The following is a 23578-nucleotide window of genomic DNA, read 5'->3' as shown; positions in this document are numbered from 1 at the left end:
CAATGTGGTAACCAGTGCCTTTTTTGAGTGGGCACTCAAGGGAACAAAGTACCGGCACTACTTTTCGTTGTTAAAAAGTGTAGCACTTACAACTTCATGGTGAGTACCGGCACCTATTTTTCTAGGAAAAAAAGCAGTGGTGGTAACCCACCATGGGGCCTTCAGGCTAGAAACAAACAAGCAAATAATGAATTCAGAAGTCCAACAAATACCTTTCTCCTGAAACAGACATTTTAAGGAAACTTTCTGTTTTTTTATTATTTAAATAATTTTAATGTATACCACTTGAGACTTAAGTGATCAAGAAGTATGTAACTACCTTAAATAATACATGTATCAGCTAGACGACTAGCACATTTGAATGCAAGTTTTGTTAAGTCCCATTTTGCAATCCAATCTTTGAACCAAATAATTTTCTGTACCTTCCTGCAGGCATTCCACACATTATGGGGCAGCAAATCTGGATGTGTCCCTGTACGTTTGACAAGGACCTGCAGCCAATCTTAACTCTTTAATAATTTATGTGTTGTACAGTATAAATGTGTGTGTGTGTGTCTAGTGTTCTGAAACAGCCACAAACTATAAAAGAACATGAAAATGTAAACCTCCAGTATCACAACCTTATCTTTTCTAACAAGAGATAACAGCATGCATAATTGTGCATTCATTTTCAAACTAATTTAATAAAGAGAAAATGTGTTCCACAGTGACAAAAGTGGAATGAATAGTGGCATTGTGGCAAACTCTTAAATAGGCCCTTTATCTTGATCACTATATGGCCAAAATTTGACAGTACATCTACAAAGAAACCCTCATCCTTATATACTGATTGTCTTCAAGCAATTTCAGTCAGCTTACAAAAGAAATTGATCAAGATGCTTAAAAATAATTGATGACACAGAACATAGATTTTAACACATTACTTAGCACATTACTCAGGATGTTGCATCAGATATAAAATCCTTTATGAGTCACCATTAGTTAGAACATTGGGAATATCATCAAGAAGGGGGAAAAAGCCACAGCAACATTCATAATATGTCAAACAATTTGGCAAACATTGCATAGCGACTTTCAGGAAATCTTCCCCTTTCAGCATCAGCAAGGAAAAAATGACTTTGAACTTCATTGTAGTGTCAGAAACATCTAACAGGCATTCCCAAGGAATTCTGCGTTGACCACCACAGTTTCTTCTTCTTTGGTGATCCCTCGTAGCCGAGTAATATTGCCTTCCATAAACACGGTTTTAACAATGAGTCTGTAAGTGACTGTGGAGACCAATTCTGGATCCACACATCCTTCCACAGTAGGAGCATAGGTTTCCAGCTAATTAGCTGGTGGAAACATAATTTTAATTTGTCTTGTGCCAAGTTTGATGTCATACTAGTGCCAGGTGACGACACTTTTATTTATCTATATCTATATCTATATCTATATCTAGAATCATAGAATCATAGAGTTGGAAGAGACCACAAGGGCCATCGAGTCCAACCCCCTGCCAAGCAGGAAACACCATCAGAGCACTCCTGACATATGGTTGTCAAGCCTCTGCTTAAAGACCTCCAAAGAAGGAGACTCCACCACACTCCTTGGCAGCAAATTCCACTGTCGAACAGCTCTTACTGTCAGGAAGTTCTTCCTAATGTTTAGGTGGAATCTTCTTTCTTGTAGTTTGGATCCATTGCTCCGTGTCCGCTTCTCTGGAGCAGCAGAAAACAACCTTTCTCCCTCCTCTATGTGACAACCTTTTATATATTTGAACATGGCTATCATATCACCCCTTAACCTCCTCTTCTCCATCTATATCTCTATGGTCTTTTCATTCAGATTGTTCAATGCCCTCATAGTGCTTCTACTATAGCAAGGCCACGGGGGTTAAAACAGAAAAGCGAAGTGTCCACTTTCATTGCCTCTGTGCTGGCAAAAGCCATTCCAACACTTAACTTTGAAAAATCATTAGTATTATGATCCATTTGCCGGTGAATAGATGATAATTGTATTAGGACTTAAACTTGGAGGCTATAGGGTTAAGGATACAACCCTACAAACACTTAACTGGGGTTGAGTCTCATTGAATTTCCCAGTGGACCTACACAAGATTGCACTAGAAGCGCAACTATTCTGATATAATTATTATGTCTTATTTTGTTATGAGTATTTTATATGTGTGTGTAGAAACAAAGTACAGGATGCTGTTTAAATGCGTATCTTTTTTGAGTGATATGTGGTATACAATAGTAGTATTTATTGGCATATGAATTAATATACTGCAGCAAATGTCTATTTATTAATTATGATATTAAATTTCAGTTAAGTTATATTAATAATTATATTTATATATTAATAAGCATATTACATATTACTCATCACAGAACTGTAGAGTTGGAAGGGGTCCCAAGGGTCATTTAGTCCAACCCCCTGCAATGTGGTATTCCAAGTATAGTGTGATCAAGGCAAAATAAAGAAGTACTATTACTTCCCTTTATCTGGACACTATACTTCTGTTGATGCAGCCTAGAATAGCATTAGCTGCTTTTTTACTGCTACATCACAGTGCTGACTTGTGCTAAACTTGTGGTCTGCTAAGACCCCTAAGCCCTTTTCACATGTACTAGCCATAATGTGCCCTAATTTGCAGGTCTGCCATTTAGCTATTTTAAAGATTTCTAGGCCATCCTTCTAAAGCACATATGAGGGCACTGGACAATCTGAATGAAAAGACCATAGGTATATAAAAACATGGTGAAAATATAAAACAAATTCCAACAGCAAAGAATAAAGCCATTGTTAAAGTGTTGGAATGTGTGGCCAAATAAAAGCGTCTTCACTTGGCAGTAGTATGACATCAAACTTGGCACAAGACGAATTAAAATTTTGTTTCCACCAGTTAATTAGCTAAAGCTTCAGCTGATTAATCTATCAATAAAAGCTTACAGGCCTAAATTAAATCCCATTTAATAAAAATTTATAAAGGCATTTATCCCATATAGCCGAGTTCACTGTTCTCAAGCTAAGTAAGTGTGACTGTTTTAAAGAGAAAAATCCTTCCAGTAGCACCTTTAAGACCAACTAAGTTAGTTCTTGGTATGAGCTTTCGTGTGCAAGCACACTTCTTCAGATACACTGAAACAGAAGTTGCCAGATCCTTCTATATAGTGAGAAGGTGGGGAGGGGTATTACTCAGAAGGGTGGTGGGAATGGGAGATAGGCAGATAGCTGGGATGAGCCTGCTGACGACTCTTAACGACTGTAATGGGTCTGACAGGAAAAGGCAAGGGGTGAGAAGGTGAGAAATGGCTTAGTCATGTATAATGGGATAAGAATCCAATGTCTTTGTTCAAACCAGGTTTCTCCATGGTTTTAAGTTTGGTAATGAGTTGCAATTCAGCAGCTTCTCTTTCCAGTCTATTTCTGAAATTCCAAATAGACTGGAAAGAGAAGCTGCTGAATTGCAACTCATTACCAAACTTAAAACCATGGAGAAACCTGGTTTGAACAAAGACATTGGATTCTTATCCCATTATACATGACTAAGCCATTTCTCACCTTCTCACCCCTTGCCTTTTCCTGTCAGACCCATTACAGTCGTTAAGAGTCGTCAGCAGGCTCATCCCAGCTATCTGCCTATCTCCCATTCCCACCACCCTTCTGAGTAATACCCCTCCCCACCTTCTCACTATATAGAAGGATCTGGCAACTTCTGTTTCAGTGTATCTGAAGAAGTGTGCTTGCACACGAAAGCTCATACCAAGAACTAACTTAGTTGGTCTTAAAGGTGCTACTGGAAGGATTTTTTTTATTTTGACTATGGCAGACCAACACGGCTACCTATCTGTTTTAAAGAGTTAAGTGACTCAAATGTGCCAACCTTACAATCTGGTCTATCAGCCTTTGTGGTCCTCAAAAGGATTATGGATCTTAAGATCAGCAGCAGTTGATGTTGTTAGTTCTACTATCCTCAGAGCTGTTGGGAAGGGCACTCCAAGAGAGCGCTTTTTCTGTGGCAGTCACTAAATTAAGGAAGTCTCACCCACAGAGATGCGCTTGGAATCTTCTGTTTTCGTCATATGCTGAAGATGCACCTCTTTACCGTGCCCTTTGACAGGTAGATATTTGAAGATGGTTATCCTATCTCCTCTTATCCAAGTTAAACATACCCAATTACCTCAACTGTTCCTCATAAGGCTTGTTTTTACAGACCATTGATCACCTTGGTCTCCTTCCTCTACACACGTTCCAACCTGTTAATATTGTCAATACCCTTCTTAAATTGTGGTGCCCAGAACTGGGCACTGTACTCCAGTTTCATCTGACCAAGGCAGCATAAAGCGGTACTATTACTCTGGTCACTATACTTGTTGATGCAGTCCAAAACAGCATTAGCTTTTTTTTTTGCTGCTACATCACACTGCTGACTCATGTTAAGCTTGTGGTCTGCTAAGACCCCTAAACCCTTTTCACATGTACTACTGACAAGCCAGGTGTCCCCCCATCTTATAGTGGTGCAGCTGGTTATTCCTGCCTCTCTTGCCAGGAAGCTCTCTGAAGCAGCAAGGAGTTGGAAAATCGGAACCAGTGAAGAATGCCCTCCTCCAGCAGGTACTTCTGCTGTAATCTCTTTCTGTACAAGGATGGGACACACTGGATACAACCTATCATACACACACACAACTTCCTGTGGCACTTATAATAGCAGAGCTGGCCCACCCATGTGGCTGAGTGAAGCAGCTGCCTCAGGTGGCAGAAGCAGAAGAGGCAATGCCCCATCCACCCCACCACTTCTGCCAGTACCAGAATTTCAATGGAGGTAGGGGCATTCCAGTGTGCAGTGTTGCAGCTTGTCTTCCGCGCCCCTGGGGGCTAATAAAATGAGTGACAATGCCTTGCGGAATGCCCCACCCCACCTCAGTGGAAGAGGGCATTCTGCTAGCATCAGAAGTGGGGGTGGGGGGGGCACAGTGCAAAAAACGGGTGGGGCGCAGTGGTTGGCACATCCTCATTTCATCTCAGGTGGGTGGTGAAATGGGTCAGACCACCCCTGCATGCAATTCTCTTTTAAGAGGAAACCCAAGCAAACATTTCCTTTCACTCTATTCAATCAAACGTTTGTGGGATGAAAGGGGCAACTGAGCTTTCATGAGGTGATTATCCAGAACTAGGGTAGAGATATATGACAAGGTCCCATGATACGAATTAACTAGTGTTGTCCTTGGCAGATGTTCCTTCTTTTGTAATGTATTGGCCATATTAGCAATCTGTTGCTTAAACCCACAGAAGAAAAGGAACAACAATCTATGCATTTATTCATATCCAAGTAACCCCAGAGGAAAATGCGGCCCAGCTGAGTGTTCAACATCAGGCATATACACAATGAGCAAAAATAGGTGGTTCAAAATTATGCTGCCAAGGTATGACATCTTCCAGGGAACTCAAACCAGCCTCTTCAAATTCTGGCAATCTGTGGTATGAAAATAAATATAAGGAAAAAGAAAAGCGAAGTTTGCCACCTACTGCCCAACAGCATAATAGTAAACGCTCGCATAGAGTTCGCTCTGCATTTCTGAAAGTCTACAATTAGTCTTTTTACAGAATGTTATACACTTTCATGTACTGCCCTGCACCCTCTTTCCTCCCCTTCTGTCCCAGAAAAACACATTCATTAAGAAGGAAAACATTTCAATTCATAAATTGAAATGAAACACAGCTAACTAAAATAGAATTTTGTATGAGACATATATAATCAATGTGACAGGATTACAATAAAAGTTTATTATAGCATACAGGCTAGCAAGGAATCCCTTTGAAAAGGGGCCAACAATGTCATGTGTTCTCCAAGCCTGCCCTCAAGTTAGATACTATGGAAGAATAAAAATAATGCTACAGTTTAGTATATGCTTTAACAAAACTGCTATTGCACTTTCAATTAAACCTTGCCTACAAAAGCTTGTGTCATAATAAAAATAGTGCCTTTTGTAAACATCTGAAGCCTACAGTGCAAGATTCAAAACTTGAGGGCTTAGAGCCTCTTCTAGCTATGCTGAATTCTGAACATTTGGAAAATAACTCATTTTACAGTAAGTATTTTCAAAACATTGCACATCACCAATAACTAAAATAAAAAAAATAGACCTACAATTCAATCCCCTTCTGCATATGCCCATATTTGAATGATGTGAGCAGGCATTAAATACCTTATATGAATGCTAGTATCAACAGCTCCAGCTCTAGTTAACAGAGGATATCCTGCTGATCAAAACTGCATTCCCTGAGTTCACTAATTCCCTTGAAATCTTTGTTATTCTCAGGGAATATCATAGAAAGTCAGCACAAGCCAGATACTGGATCCTGTCTGGGTTGTTCAGGCCTTGAGTTCAAGCGCTCTTTGCCCTGCTGTTCCATTGTGCACAAAGCTAACATCTATACTAGGATTTTCGGTGGAGGTTTGAATATGCAGTTCCCCATAGCATTTGTTACTTTGTACATTAGGTATCAAAGAAGAAGGCAACTAAGACATAGCAACTAAGTCTACTCCTGATCCATGGAAAGCCATGGGACATTATCTGAATGAACCATGAATACAAAGTCTTTTAAGATATTCATTATCTCTGATTTGAGAGAAAAATCAGTGGAGCACAGCAGCCCACTTGGGAAAGCACACTTTCCTACATATCAAAATCGGAAGAGGATTTCTTCCTCATTTCCTCCTTTGATCACACATTTGGCAAATAAGAGTTAGAAATGAAATCTTGGTAGACCAGCCTCTGGATCTTAAATACATAACATGGGTATTAAGGTTCTGTTTGGTTCAATGGAATTTACTTCCAAGAACTACAACCCCCAAGCACATGCAGAGCTCTAAGCACACGGAGGCCTTCTTGGTCCATTTTACGAGTAGGGGCATATATAATAATAATAATAATAATAATAATAATAATTTATTATTTATACCCCGCCCATCTGGCTGGGTTTCCCCAGCCACTCTGGGCGGCTTCCAAAAGAATATTAAAATACTATGATACATCAAACATTAAAAGCTTCCCTAAACAGGGCTGCCTTCAGATGTCTTCTAAAAGTCTGGTAGTTGTTGTTCTCTTTGACATCTGGTGGGAGGGCGTTCCACAGGGAGGGCGCCACTACCGAGAAGGCCCTCTGCCTGGTTCCCTGTAACTTGGCTTCTCGCAGTGAGGGAACCGCCAGAAGGCCCTCGGTGCTGGACCTCAGTGTCCGGGTAGAACGATGGGGGTGGAGACGCTCCTTCAGGTATACTGGACCGAGGCCGTTTAGGGCTTTAAAGGTCAGCACCAACACTTTGAATTGTGCTCGGAAACGTACTGGGAGCCAATGTAGGTCTTTCAAGACCGGTGTTATATGGTCTCGGCGGCTGTTCCCAGTCACCAGTCTGGCTGCTGCATTCTGGATTAGTTGTAGTTTCCGGGTCACCTTCAAAGGTAGCCCCACGTAGAGCGCATTGCAGTAGTCCAAGCGGGAGATAACCAGAGCATGCTCCACTCTGGCGAGGCAGTCCGCGGGCAGATAGGGTCTCAACCTACGTACCAGATGGAGCTGGTACACAGCTGCCCTGTATATGACATGGAAAGCTTCTTTACATGGAAAGCTACATTTGCAGAATAGTGTATGAATGGGTATTTGGATCGTGCTGTCCATATATATGTAAATATACTTACTGAGTGTAGGGATATCGCGGGGTGGGGAGTGGGGTCCGGAGGGAGCACATTTCCCCACCAGCAGGCAGCCACAATCTGCCTGCACACGTGACCTTGGGGTGCAGGGAAAATCCCCCCCCCAGACAAGCCACAGCTGTCTGTACATCGTTCCACCTCTGCCTGACCTTCCACCTCTGCCTGACCTTTTGCGGTCTCAGCAGTCTGCGGTGTCCTGTCTGTAACCGTTTTCCTCTGAGACCTTTTGTCTCTTTCGTCATACACTGTGCAAGGGGAAAATGACGCTGTGGAACAGGTGCCAAAATAGCTTTGTACCACCCCACGAACTCGGGACGGAAGATGTGTAAAGGTCACAGCCCAAAATGTATTTGCCTAGCTTGCATGTTTGTCTCAATAAAAAGAGGCTCCACAGGAATGGTGGTAGCTCGCTCGCTTCAGCCCACCTGTGTGCAGCTCACATGATGATCAACACCTGTCTTGGGCCTTCACGTCAACTGAGGGCCGATTAATACAACCTTTTTCACTTGTCAAGATGTATACTGACATGGAGTGGTAAGATAGTTGGGCAATTTTGCCACATACTCGGATGGAAATTTTGTGATTTTGGCACATCTAGCGAATCAATGGCAGACTCAACTACAGCATGGACCGAGTCAACCTATGTCCCAGCACATAAGGGTCACCTGACTCAATCACAAAGAAATGCTGTATTGGATGTTGATCAGGTTTCCATAGCTTATTCAAACCGATGCCCTCCACCCCACCAATTAAGGGGGGGGGGCAGAAATAGAGATTCCATAAGCATTCAAGAAAGAGGGAAAGTTATTTTTGCCAATTTCCCCTTCCCCCAGCAGTCTCCTGAAAATCTGCTTTGAGGGGGGTGGCAGAGAAGGCTATAGGGCAAAAGTGAAAATCAAACATCAACTTCTTCTGCCTTCTATAAGAAGCAACCTCTGCTAGACTGCCATCAGAAGGAACCACTCAGTTCATAAAAGACCCACTCTGCATCAAAGTCAAAATCTCCATGTTACAAGACAAAGGATGCCATTGGGAAAGTCTTGAGGAAATAGTAAAGGACTAGCAGAACTGTTACAGAAGATGTAAACAAGTATAAGCATACTATCACCATTTAATATCACCACACTCTGGATAACAGTAACAAAAAAGCCTATGAAAAATATAGTATTCATCAATTGTTCAGTTTGTGAATAAAGCATCACTTCGTTTGGACTAACTTTTACTGTTTTTTGCCAAGCAGAAAATTCCTCCTAATTGTGTTGTTCTTTGATAACAGAACGTATGAGGCAGACACTTTTTAAAATAGGAAAGCGAAACTGTAAAAGCACAATGGTTAGCTGACAGCCTCAGAGACAGCATTCATTCTGTCATTTAAGAATTGATTAGATTGCTTTTGACAATGTCCAGACTGCTCTTTTTGTCTTTTATTGCTGCAGTGTTTTTCAAATCCTCTGTTGTCCTCTTACTCAACATGACTACCTCCAATCCAGTACTTTCTCATTCTTATTCTACCTATTTTCCTGTATAAATTTGACCCTGTGATCCTGAACCATGCAGGCTGAATTGCAACTCTTTCATCGCTTACTTTTTTTCTAGGACAGTCACTGATCTTACTACTGCCTACTGGTCTGTCAATGAGTGTGTGTGTGTGTTTGCTGCAATACTTCTTATTATATGAGTTATTGTTTCTTTTAAGGTTACAGTGGTACCTCTGGTTGCGGAAATGATCCATTCCGGGGTGCTATTCGCACCCTGAAAAGTCCATAACCAGAGTGGTGTTTCTGCGCATGTACGAAGCGCACAGAATGCTTCTGCGCATGTGTGAACAGCGCAGAAACACTTCCGGGCTTGCTGTGTTCTTAACCCGAAAAAACGCAACATGAAGCTTTCGCAAGAAGAGGCATGACTGTATTATCTAGAGAGTTTCTGTGTGTGTTTACACGCTGTAAACCACGCTGAGGACTCTTCTGAATTATGCTGGCAGGATGGCTCTCACACAAAAGCAACATAAACACGGGAGAGCAAATGAAACATAAATCTCTACCTCCAAAAGACAATAAACAATGCATATGAAAAGGAAAAACCTAATGAAGACACAATGTATTACCTCACTGAAAGGAACAAACCTATGGGAATCCCATTTAAGTGTTATCACAACAGCAGTTTGTTCATGCTTCCAGATTGCCACTGCTTATCTTCCAAGGCAGCCAGATCTCAGTTACTTCCTCAAATCCAAGTTTTCTCTCCCCCATGCCCCATTGTAATCCAGTACATCCCATGTGGCAAGTCAGCCAGCCAGCCAAAGATGCTGATAGGTCTTTCTATCATTTGAATGTGGGGGAGGAAAAGGATGTCACTAGCTAATGAACAGATTCACTGTCATTAGCAGAGGCTAATGATCACCATCTATTTGTAGAAACATTTCCTGATCACAAAAGAAAGGAGGAGAACACTGAATCTTCGCTAGAACTGAGCACCAAATGTGAAACATTAAATTATCCTGGCAAGTCTTCTGTAAGAGCAAAGAGGGTAAAATTTGGACCAATTTTATTTGCCAGCCCAGCCTTGCAAACTAGCTCCCAAAAAATTCCTGAGTGTGATGCACACCATAAATACCATACAAAACCTTCTGCTTCCCGCTCCCCACCCATATCTGCCCCTTTGCTACAAAAAACAGTACAACTGCTGAAATGCATCCTTTTTTATCTACAGGAGAAGGCCTTCTGGCCTTGTTCACATGTAATGCTAAACACAAGAAAAAAGTTTTCCAAACCAACTTTTTTAAAAAAAATAATACACAATGAGGGAAAAGACTTACTGTGGTTGCATCTGCTGTGGTAATCCGGAGGGTTTCTGCTTTAGTGTAAAGGTCATCTGAGCCATGGGACTGACCTTTTGTTGGACCTGAACCTTCTTTGAAAAGGTCTGTTGAACAGACCGCTGAGGAATAGGCCATGGTGGAGTCACAGGGCCTGGTCCTCCAGGAGAAGCAGTTTCTTGCTTACTAGCATCCTCACAAGTGCTGCCTTTTGTCCCAGGTTTACACACACAAAGCTGTGGTCGCAGACACATCCCTCCATTTTGACATGGTGGTGAACAGTTAGCTAAACAAAGAATAGAGAAACAAATGGAACAATTAAAATCTCTTCACAATACAATGTGAACATTACAGGATTTTGAGGCAAAACTCTTATTCCTTGATTAACCAAGAGGCTTATCAGGGGTGGAATGCCTGCAGGCCAAATTAGGGGTCCAATTTGGCCCATGAGGCTGTCCCCCCCCCCAAAAAAAATGCCCACCTGTCCCACACCTAAAGTACACTCCCAATTGCTCCTTGGCAAGAAAGGTTTGCTGTGTGCACCAATCAGGTGATGAACATTTGGAGCAAAAGCATCACTTGGATTGGCTGCACGGCAAAGTTTGGTATTGGGGACTCTGTATTACAGTCAGTCCCTGCCCATGCTATAAGTACTGGTCAACTGACTGACACTTACAGCAGACCCCAGAAGGAAATGTTTCCCTTGCCCATGCAGTCTGAAATCAAACTGGGGAAAAGAAAGCACCTCACCTGATGTCATGGTGACATCAAGTAGCTCACAAGTGGGCAGCCGCACTCACCTGTCAAAGTAACCTGTAGGGCTTGGGAGAGGTTAAGATCCAGCCTGCCTGCCAGATCCACTCCCCACCCCTGAGGTAAATGGTGCAAACTGGCAGTATATGAATAGGGTTTTAGGCTTTTTGTTGCTTTGACCATGTAGCAGTTACTGATGTAGATATTTACTGCTACGCATCATACACACAGTTTATTTGTGCTTGGCCCTCACATCATGCTTGGCCCTAAACCAATTTGATATCTGGCAGTAAATTAAGAATGTCTACAGGGAGACGATCCCCTTTTCACCAAACTACAGACAAAATCTTCATACAGATTATTTTCTGCAAACAAATACTTCTCAACATAAAAAGGCTCATGTTATCTTCACACATTAGTGCATATTCCCACAAGGTCACCATCTCATTTAAGGAGGAAAGTATATCATTTAAGAAAGAGAGGTTTTAAAAGCTCAGTCTCCTGTTCCCAGTAAATTTGGTGTTGTTGATAGCTGGGACACAAAAAGCTCTGTAAATCCTTAGGAGGCTAAAAATCTTTCTGGCACTGCTTAGAGATGCCTAGGGCTGTTTCAAATGTTACTAAATTTGCATGTTTGCCATTGGTGGTGGTGGGGAATAGTTTCGCTTGGTAAGCCCTGGGAAGTTCTATTTAGCTGCCCTTGCATATGTAGTGCAAGGCCCATAAAAGTTGTTGCCCACCAATCCAAAGCAGCTCACCAGCCATTTATGCACAGCAACCCCCACTCCTACATCTGAAGTATATGTGGCTAGGTGAGCCACTCAGTAAAACAGTGTTGAGGGCTAGTAACTGTTGCAGACTTTTGCGCAAGGGTATAATAAATATCAGCATGGACATTGAGTCACTATGAAAGGGGCTTAGGATGCATCTGGGAAAGGCAAATGAGAACTGTGTTTAACAATTTTTTCTCCTACATACAATTTATTGACAGTAACCATTCAGTACAGTGGTGCCCCGCAAGACGAATGCCTCGCAAGACGAAAAACCCGCTAGACGAAAGGGTTTTCCGTTTTCCGTTGCGCTTCGCAAGACGAATTTCCCTATGGGCTTGCTTCGCAAAACGAAAAAGTCTTGCGAGTCTTGCAATTTTTTTTCGCTTTCCCCCCCCTTTTTCTAAGCCGCTAAGCCGCTAATAGCCTTTTAGCCGCTAAGCCTTTAATAGCCGCTAAACCGCTAAGCCGCTAATAGCGCTAATCCGCTAAGCCGCTAATAGGGTTGCTTCACAAGACGAAAAAACCGCTAGATGAAGAGACTCGCGGAACAGATTAATTTCGTCTTGCGAGGCACCACTGTAAATAGATGTTGTCCTGTGAAAAAGCACGGAGGTGGGGGGGTGGGAGGGAGAGAGTTGAAGACAAAGCTATACAAATCTTTCCCACATTTTTGTTTGTTTTCACTCTGAAACAAAAAAAAGTACACACTCCAATACACATCAAGTGAATTTCCCTCTTTGAAATCAGTTCCATGCCGTCAGTGAAGTTTGTGAACTGCCTTCCATCTGGACTGAGAACCAATTGTTATTTCCAAAACTCAGATTGCTTTCAGATCCCAAACATATATAAAACATAACCTCAGTGTTCTTTTGTCCTCCCTGACTCAAGGGGCCTTTCATAGTATATAACATACTGTGGAGAACTGGCTATGTCAGACAAGCTCTCTAAGAGCAGCCTAACACCTGCTAAACCATAACAATTAATTCGGGTGAGAATAAGAGGGGATTAGTGCATTAGCATGTAGTTGTTTTGGACACAAGTTCCATTCAAAGTTCTTCTGAATCCCCTCTAGCTAAGGCAGACAGGGCTTTGGCAAAGCACTTATGTTTTAATCTGCCACTGGATCACTTACCCCAGAACAATTCCATACCATTCCATCTACAAATAATAGGAATATATATTTGTATTTCACCAGTGTGGCTGATTTTATAAGCTTATTGAAAAATCAACTATTGATTTTATGTCATGAACCGCCCTGAGATCTATTGGTGAAGGGCAGTATACAAATTTAATGAATAAAATAAAGTAAAATAATCACATTCAATGCCCTAGGGGGTTCTGCACCCATGAGTAGTCATATTTCCTGGCTGTTCCAATATAAACTCATTTTTTTGTCTCACTCTCATCTTTTAAGCATGTTGTGGAAGGCTCGTTCCTTTTAAATATATTGTCAGGTGAGCATTTTAATTTTTGTGTATTGCTGATTTTATCTTACAGTCGTACCTCGGGTTACAGACGCTTCAGGTTACAGACGCTTCAGGTTACAGACTCAACTAGCCCAGAAATAGTAAGAGTTAAGAACTTTGCTTCAGGATGAGAACAGAAATCGCACGGCAGTGGGAGGCCCCATTAGCTAAAGTGGTACTTCAGGTTAAGAACAGTTTCAGGTTGAGAACAGACCTCCAGAACGAATTAAGTTCTTAACCCGAGGTACCACTGTATTTTAATATCTGTTGTTTTATTTCACTATGCAAGTCATTTTGAGGCAGAGTACAAAAAAGTGACATATAATAACAATAGTAATGATTCCCTCTTCTGCCATTCAAATTCAATGTGCTGCCCTCCCACTTCATGCCTGCCAAAACTCATGACCAGTTCCAACTGGTGCCCTCAACTGTCACTTCACCCAGAAGATTGCTCAATAATGTAGAGCTGGAACATCCAGGGACTGTGGGGAGGCATGCAACTTATTTCCTCCCCCCACCCCTAGTTTCTCTTGCATCTGCTGCCAGAGCCAGAGGATACGTGAGACAGAAGAAGCCCAGTGGGCAAGCTTCAGCCTGTGAGGCACTATCTTCTTCTGGCTCTTTCCATAAGCAGTTCCAGGCCAGAAAATTCAAGTGCAGAGTGAAAATTTGGAACATCAGAGACCTAGGGAGAAATGTATGCACACCTTTCCCATGCCCAGTAACTATTATGCAATTATGCAATTATCTAATTTATTAAATTTTCAACATAGTGTAATAGTGTAAGCCACCTCGAGACCTTCAGTTAGTAGGTGAGTTTAAATCCTTCAGTTAATTACGGTAATTAATTTGAGTTAAGGTATTGCAAGCTGCACTGAGGATTCCAAAGTGCAATCGGGTCTCAGAGCCTTGCCTTAATTTATCTATCACAGCCTGTGGGTTCTTCTCTCTTCTGGAAATGCATGAGCTGAAATCTTCCCTCTATTGGCACTTTTCTGCTCCAACATGTTCCCTGTTGGTCTCAGACTGTACCAACTCCAGCCTCCCTTGGCTGCCTCTGCAAACAATAACTCTGGCTTTGTGTTTTGGTTTAAGAGATCAGCTTCACTCCAGCCCAAATCTGATAAGGTCTTGGCAACATTTTAATCCATCTTTCATTTACCCAAGTTAGTATAAATATTCTCAACTGGGTTACCCATCATTCCCAGCAAAGCTGAAAATAATTATACTTGACATTCCCAACTGGGTGGAGAAAACCTAAAGACATGTTGCTGGGAAGTTGGCAAAAGAATTAAAAATAAAGACTAGAACTCAGGTTAGGTTACTGCAGCACTATATATTCATATACAGACAAACACATATATGTAACAAAAAAAGGAAGAGTTTATTTTTATTATAGTGAAGACACATAATTTAAGATCCAGGTTAGGTGGTGCAAATAAAGGATGAAATGTGCAGGAATGCTGCCATCCATAATTTCCCAAAGTTACATAGGAAGTTGATGCACAGATCCCGAAGACATGTTTTGTGAGATTCATAAAATCTGTACAATTTTCAGACACAGGAAAAGGTCAGACACTTCTGTTTCCATTTGCTTATGGTCTTGTGGCTTTATGATATTAGTGTACAAACATCACACTAAGTCCAGCCTTGAGGATCCAGACACACCAGCATTATGGTTCCTATTTGTTCCTAATACTTATTGAATCTCAAACAATACACATTTACTGGGACTGTATAGAAAAAATACATCTAGGCAACTGTAGAATCCAATATTACAGTTCAGAAACCGATTTAACAAGAGCAAAAGTAATTTACATGATCCTCCCAAATGTTAAATGTCAAAAAATGAGCATTCAAAGAAAAACCCTCCCTCGCTTATGATAATGACAAAGGAGATTTATAAACATTAATGGATTTTCTCCAATATTTCCCCAAATAACTAAGAAAAATTATTAAGCCTAACTCTTTTCTAAAAGGCAGATGTTTATTTAATTATAAATTATATGTTAGCTATTAACCCTGAAGCCAGAATCATACTTTGGTTAAATCCATGAAGTTCATCCAGTTTTACATATGATGACTATAAAACACTACACAATTTTCTCCTCTTTTATCATCTGGCTTCAGCACACAAACAAGCAGCAGCATGTCCAATTCACATGTGAAGGGAATAAATTTGAGTCGAATTGCTTTTTATGCAATCGCTGGCAGCAGGTGAGAAAATGTTGTATTGTGTCATCATGGCAATTTCCAGCTGCCCTTCCATTGAAGTTATAATAGCAAACAGTATCAGATCACCAATGACAAAACGCAAGGCTCTAGATTTAGCTCAGGATAAAAAGGATTTTACCTCTTGTGCCTATAAAAAACACTATATATATCACACACACACCATCCAGTAAGGTAAGTTACAGAAAGCAAAGAGTAAGGTTACCATAACTTCCATCATAGAGCTTCAGTTTGCGGATGACAACATAGTGTGTGCACGCTCAGAGGATGACCTCCAAACCATCCTAAATATCATTGCAGAAGCTTACGAAAAGCTTGACTTATCACTCAACATCCAAAAAACCAAAGTGCTGAACCAAAAAGTACAAAATAACCCCTCTGCAGCGCCACAAACCCAACTCAATGGTGTAACGTTGGAAAATGTCGATCACTTCTCCTACCTAGGCAGTTATCTTTCCACAAGGGCCAACAATGATGCTGAAATCCATCATTGCCTAAGCTCTGCGAGTGCGGCTTTCTCCCAATTGAAGTGCAGAGTGTTTGAGGACCGGGACATTCGCAGGGAAACCAAAATGCTTGTTTACAAAGCTATTGTACTACCAACCTTACTATATGCTTGTGAAACATGGACCACCTATAAACGCCATCTCCTCGAAAGATTCCACCAACGGTGTCTCCGAAAAATTTTACACATCACTTGGGAAGACAGGCAAACTAATATCAGTGTACAGGAAGAAGCAAAGATCACCAGTGTTGAAGCAATGATTCTTCAACATCAACTTCGTTGGACTGGTCATGTTGTGCGGATGCCTGATGATCGTCTTCCAAAGCAACTACTCTATTCCGAACTTAAAAATGGAAAGCGTAATGCTGGTGGTCAACAAAAGAGGTTTAAAGACTGTCTCAAGGCAAATATAAAAAAATGTACTATAAACACTGACAACTGGGAAACACTGGCCTGCGAGCGCTCCAGTTGGAGAACAGCCTTTACCAAAGGTGTCATGGGCTTTGAAGACACTTGAACTCAGGACACAAGGGAGAAGCGTACCAAGAGAAAGGAATGCTTGGCAAATCCACACCGTGATCAACTCCTGCCTGGAAACCAATGTCCCCACTGTGGAAGGACGTGTGGATCCAGAATTGGCCTCCACAGTCACTTACGGACTCATTGTTAAAACCGTGTTTATAGAAGACAATCTTACTTGGCTACGAGTGATCACCAAAGAAGAAATAAAGTTACAAAGTGCTGTTATATTAAGGTTGTACCTTATTAACAGCCCAATTCAATGCATCTTCTCTAAGAAGTAAGGATGAAGATCTCATCAGCAAATTCCTCTTAAATACTGTATCTGGGGATCTCAACAGCTAACACTCAACAGCAGGCCTGTACAGAGTTTGTCTGAGGCTCAGGGCAGGAGTCTTATTAGAATAAAGTTATAAACTCACTTCTGGGTCAGCGCCATTGGTGAATGGCGGAGTTCCTCCGAACGGAGGAACGGGCTCCGTGAAAACTGGGTCTTCCCGCCGCGGCGAAGGTGGGGACCCGCTAGAAATCCCAGGCGGAGGAAGCCTGGGAACATGGGGTTCGGCAGGGCACCAGAAGCACCCCCCTACTCGCGGGGAATCCCATCTAGGGGCTCCGGAGCGAAGTGGGGTGAAAAGCGCGGTGCTACGAACTGACTGCTACTTTCACGGAGTGAAGCCGCACAGCCATTGCCAGAGAGCGCTGACTTTTTCCTGTGGACAATTGGACTTAAAACAAGTACCCGTGAGTAGAAACGGAAAATTGGATCAAGAAATTGTTTTAATTTGGTAACGAAGAGGGAAGGTGTAAACAGGAAGTCCACCTTCCGTTTCCTTGTGTATAGACTAAAGCAAAAATTTTGCAAGCTAAAGCCGGGAAGCTGTCAAAAAAGGACTAAATTGCCTTCATTTAGAACCACTGAAACCCCCCTTGGAAGCAGGAGAAAAGGGGGGGGGGACTCTGTTTAACTCTACCAGGAGAGGGAGTTAAGAAGGATAAGTTTCCATCGTCTCTAACCTGGGAACGGGGTATCAGAGACAGAAACTGTTGCTGAGGTTCATTGACAGTGAACGTAACACTTTGACAGATAGCTAATGAAGAGAAACAAGTTGATTCTAATGTTGCCTTTTGCATCTTAAAGAAACAAAATATCTGAAAAACGTCTGAAATATCTGAAAAATGAAAGTAACTTTCCTTTGTCTTTAAAAAAAAAAATGGCTACAAGTAGATTGTCTCCTCTAGAGGGAGCTTGCTAAATTGTTGTTGCAGCATATTTGAGACCCAACATCTGTGAGATTAAGACTGTGGGAACAGACTTTTTCGACCTTGAACAAAGATGAGCTGGGAGAAAGACTGGTTGCTTGCTCTGTGCAAGACAAATGCTTTGATGGAACAGATGCATGAAAAGATGGACTTAATGAATGAGAAAATGGATTTGACTGTTGTGGTTAATAACATTGATACAGAAATCATCCAAGAACCAACTTATCAATCTGTACCGACTGGGCAAGTGCAGTTGACAATGGAGGAGGATGTGGCTGCACCTCAAACAGTACAAATGGAGAGACCCGAGGCCCTACAGGAGCATAAGCCACTGTTATTGAAGATTGAAGCTGGAGCGGGCCAAGGGGAGTCTGGAGATGAGGAGACTTCTAGCTTTGGAGAGATTCTGAAATTTGATTTTAAATTCATTTTGGATTACATCGAGGACTGTGGGGAGTGGGACTGTGGGGAATGGGTGAGCTGGATGAAGGGTGATGGAGATAATTTTGGGTTGGAACCCCCCAGAGACCTACTCCTCAATGAGAAAGGAAAGAAACTAAGACAGAGACCAACAAGAGACAAGGAAAAGGGCAAGCACAAACAAGATGAAGAAGAATTGCAGAAGGGACATGGAAGAGATTTAAGGGCCTTGGACATAAGGCTTCCAGGTTGATGGACTAGACGGAATGGACAATAAGGACAATAAGGACTGACATGACCCGAGACCAGGAAGAAGAGACGCTGGATGATGATTGGAAGAGAATTTATAATGGAACCTTTTTTATTTTAGAATCAGCTAATGAATATTAGGGAAAATGTGGGAATGAAACTATACGACTCTAGCAGAAATGATATTAGGAGTTATGTATATTTGAAATTTAAGATTTAAGTTTTAAGGCACTTAGGGGTAAGATAAGGATAAATAAATTAAGGTAATCTGAATAATAGAATATGGGGAAAGATGGTAAGGATTTGTTGAGCTAATTACTAGGTTAAATTGTTAAGACAAATTTTATAACAAAAATTGAGAAAGATGGAAAGAATTTGCTGAAATAATTACTAAACTAGAATACAAAAACGGAGGTGTGAGGAGGTCAATGAAACAAGCAAATGGAAATTATGGATATGCAATTTGGGATTTGTTTTTTCCCCTCTTTTTTTCTTCTTTTTTACTTTTTTATTGCTGTATTGTTATATTGGTTTTCTCATTTTGTGCTTTTCTCTTTTTTTATTGTCGTCTTCTTTTTTCTTTTTTGTATTGTAGCGTTGTTTGTCATTTTTTTTTTTTGTAATTTTGAAATTATCAATAAATATTATTTTTTTAAAAAAAGAATAAAGTTATAAACTCAACGCGGGTGGCGCTTAGGGTTGCGGGTGGCGCTGTGGGTTAAACCACAGAGCCTAGGACTTGCTGATCAGAAGGTCGGCGGTTCGAATCCCCACGACAGGGTGAGCTCCCATTGCTCGGTCCCTGCTCCTGCCAACCTAGCAGTTTGAAAGCACGTCAAAGTGCAAGTAGATAAATAGGTACCGCTCCGGCGGGAAGGTAAATGGTGTTTTCGTGTGCTGCTCTGGTTTGCCAGAAGTGGCTTAGTCATGCTGGCCACATGACCTGGAAGCTGTACACCGGCTCCCTCAGCCAATAAAGCGAGATGAGCACCACAACCCCAGAGTCGGTCACAACTGGACCGACTGGTCAGGGGTCCCCTTTACCCTTTTATAAACTCAACTGAAAAATCAGCCAGTCCCTGGCAATAGGTTGCTGACCAGCTTAGCCTTCTGAGGCCCAGGACAAGTGTACCCAGCTACCCAACCCCTTTTGCATGGGCCTGCCCAACAGAGTTAGGAAAAGAGCATGAGGATACAAACCATAATATATAATGCTGCAACTGTCTCAGGTGTCTCCACTCCATCCCCCTGGCTATATATTACTACTGTGCCTTCTCTGAACTGTATTGCACTAATCTTCTTCCATCCCCAAAGCAGGCAGCAGTGCCTCCCACACAAGGGAAGCACAGAAACAAGTACAATTGATGCTCCTTATTTTCCTCAGTGTTGTTTTGTTTGAGCACTTGCTTGGGATTTACCCAAGGGTAAACAAACAAAACAGCACGTCAAGTTTGGCTGTGATCCTATACTCACTTACAAGGAAGTAAGCCTCAATGAAATCAACAGGACTTAATTCTGTTGTACCATCATAATAATATCTAGGCACCATAATAGGTTCTAGGCACCATCACAAGAGGGAGAGGAAGCAAAATGGGCAACAGAAGGGACCTATCTCACCTCTAGGGAACTTGTGAAGTGAATTTGTGTATGCCTCTTCTCCCACACTCCCCTTTACTTTACGTGGCCCGCTAGTTCTTACTACTTCTAGGAACGAAGCACTTTGTGGTTGCCTAGGAACTGCGCAACATGCTCCCAAAGATGAAAGCCATTATGGGTCATGGAGTGGGTTGTAAACGGCTGCCTGAAGACTTGTAAACTGCAGCTGCTGCTCTCAGTTACCTCTGAAATTGCGTGTGCTGCAACCTGGATGGTATAAGGGTGACTTAAAGCTTAAAACCCTCAATGAACCTGCCCTGCTACATACATTACTAGATGGTTAACATAAGCATCTATATCAGATGAACTCTGATACCACTCAGAGGTCATGGTTCTCAGTTACAAAATAAGCAGCAGGCTTCTAAGTCTCAGCATGAAATACGAATCCATTCATTTGAAGAGTAGAGACATACAGGAAGATATAGCACAGAATTTACACCACAGTGTCTAATCATGTATTCCATCCCACAGGCCAAATAAAGCTAGCATTGTTTTTTTAAAGGGGCAAAAGGAGAATTAGAGCTATCAGAATGCTAATAAATAGGAATAACTGGTGCAGGGGCACATAACATTTAGCATATTTACTTCGAAATGTCTGAGTTGCTATTGCTTATATAAAATGGCAATAAAACCTCATTTTAAGAATGTAAAAACACAGAGCCCTGCTGGATCAGGCCAGTGGCCCATTTAGTCCTGCATCCTGTTCTCACAATGGAAAGTCTACAAGCAGGATGTGAATGCAACAGCACTCTTCCACTACTGCAGTTTCCAGCAGCAGATATTCAGAAGCACATGGCCTTCAACAGTGGAGAAAGAACATATCTATCCAGGTAGCAACCATTGATAGCCTTAGCATTCATTTTCTTGAACTGTCCAAAATATAGTGATACATAGCAATGTCGAAAAGGAAAGAGTACCACCCTGGCCCCACGAGGTGCTGGGATAAAACCATCACAGCCCCTTCTACCGCCAGGGAACAACGAGCAACACCCCAGCCCTGTGAGGCGCCAGGGTGAAACCACCAAAGTAAGAAGGTAAGGCGCAGGCAAGTCTCACCCACAATATACCACTGGGTGAAGGCGCCATCATGCTCTGGCCCTTGAACCACTCCGAGACAATGTATTGATACATCACCCAGGCCTACTGTCCAGGGAATAATCAGGGAAGCAGGCATGACACAAAGCAAAAAGCAGGCATGTCCCTCACAGGTTTGATGCAAACCATACTTTGCAAACCAGGATTAGAAGTTATCAGTTTTCAGTCCTGGTTTGCAGGCAAGCACAAACCATAGTTTGCCAGCTTGGATAAAAGAGCAAACCATGACTTTCACCAAACCAAGAAGGGAATCACAGTGAAATATTGGAAGGAATAGTTGGAAATGCATGAGAACAATGGTTTTGCCAGTTTCATTCACATAAGGTCATATCATAGTTTGGCATTATGTTTGGGTCAGACTATAATGTGTAGCATGCAATACATAATTGTTCAAGCTGCAGTGATAATTCTTTTACCTCTGTGGATAAAAATTCCTTCTGTGTGGAATGCAATAAAATGGCCAAATTTATTTTGAGAGATCAAGTGGAACTATATCCCTGCATATACCGGCTGCAAGGATATGAAATAATTCCACCATGTGCAATTAATCCTTAACTTCAAGTTCTTGTGTTAAGTTTATTTGAATAACCTAGCCCCCTGTGCAATCACCGGATCAATCTCTCTCTCAGTTATTGTTAGTACAGCAGTGTAAGTCAGGGACAAATGATTTCTGCAGTTCTGAAATCTCACTACTGAAACAAAGAAAAGAAAGAGAACTACAATAAATTTATTTGCCTGATAAATTCAAATTAATGTGAACTCATCCTCTACCTGTCAGTCACATCCTTTACCTCCCTGGATCTTGGCAGCCCTGCTGCCAAAGCTGCCTGGCTGCTCCAACAGCACACAGCAATTCCTACCTCAAATCAGACCTAGACGATCTCCCCTCCCCTCTTTTATCTTGGCCTTTACTAATTGTTTTTGTTCACTCTTGTCCTCCATCCATCACTATTATAGATACCTCCTCTGTGTCTCACTCTCCTCAGTTACTGTAACTCTCAGTCTTCCAGCTCAGCTTTACAGTTTTTAGCTTCCCTCTTTGGTCAATACCACTCCATAATTTCCCACTGCATAAAGATAAATGAACACATTCTGCATGAATTAAAAAATGTTATAGTTCTGGAATTCTTACAGTTTTGGGATACTATCTCACCAGCAGACTAATGCCATATCCTTTATTTCAACACTTTACTTTGGAGGGGGGGGAGCTCTTTTACAATTCTTGCATTATCAGAGGCTTTAATATTGCAACTATTTTGATCTTCTTCTATACCTGCCGTACTTAATCTTGTGCCCTAACAAAACAGTAAGTTATAAATAAAATGGCAAAGTGCACAAATCATATCCAAACTGTTACTGTGACATTTCAGGTGCCTAGAAACACCAGAATTGTTATACTGGATCCTAAAAATGATTTCATTATCCTGATGCAATTGTTCTCCAATCTCTGCATACACACATAGTACTTTGCAGTGTGTTACACAAAGGTAAGTCTTTGGCTAATTAAACAATCTATGGATTTTTATAGTGAGGTGGGGGGGTATTTTCGTTTCTTACTATGTTATGTGTTTTTGTATTGTAAACCATCCTGGGATGAAGGGCAGTATATAAATTTAAAAAATAAATTAAAATAAAGTTTGCATGACTTGTGACCCAACAAACCATACCTTGCAAGTGCTTCACAGCCCCCCCCCCCCCGCTTTTGCAATATATGGGTCACCACTATATATAGTTGGTGGGCTTGACATTGCTGAATGGACCACAAGCTGCATGGGCCTGCACTAATGTCAATCCTTAAATATAAGGCAATGAATCCAACGTAAACTCTCCTCCCTCTTTGCTGTGGCTCCTATGTTAACCTGGTTTGACCAGGCTATATTTCAAAAAAGTAAGCAATGCACTAACACCTTGTCTTATACTCACTACATATAGGTTCAAATCCCCTATTCAGTCTGCAGCTTCAACAGAAGATGACAGTATGACCAACTCAGAGCAGGCCTATGTTTTATCTTTTTCATGTGGTATCTACTTGAAACAACTTTCGCACAGTGCCTTCTCCATGCCAGTGCCATAATGTGTCGAGGCAGTCATCTCATTAATCTTAAAAACTGTACTGGGGAGTTTCCATT

At 41.6% G+C, this 23578-nt stretch overlaps 1 protein-coding gene across 10 annotated transcripts in view; it reads right to left on the bottom strand.

Moving 5' to 3' along the window:
- LTBP1 (latent transforming growth factor beta binding protein 1) overlaps window positions 1-23578 on the bottom strand; it is a 189412-nt gene that overhangs the window by 157413 nt on the left and 8421 nt on the right. For all 10 annotated transcript variants that reach the window (XM_080997605.1, XM_080997609.1, XM_080997610.1 and 7 more), the window contains exon 3: window positions 10519-10804. In XM_080997605.1, coding sequence (XP_080853731.1) covers window positions 10519-10804 — 286 coding nt within the window. The remainder of the gene's footprint in view (window positions 1-10518; window positions 10805-23578) is intronic.

This window comes from Podarcis pityusensis, assembly GCF_964106645.2.
Source record: "Podarcis pityusensis genome assembly, chromosome: 3".
NCBI lineage: Eukaryota > Metazoa > Chordata > Lepidosauria > Squamata > Lacertidae > Podarcis > Podarcis pityusensis.
This window is presented reverse-complemented; position numbering and strand designations above follow the sequence as displayed.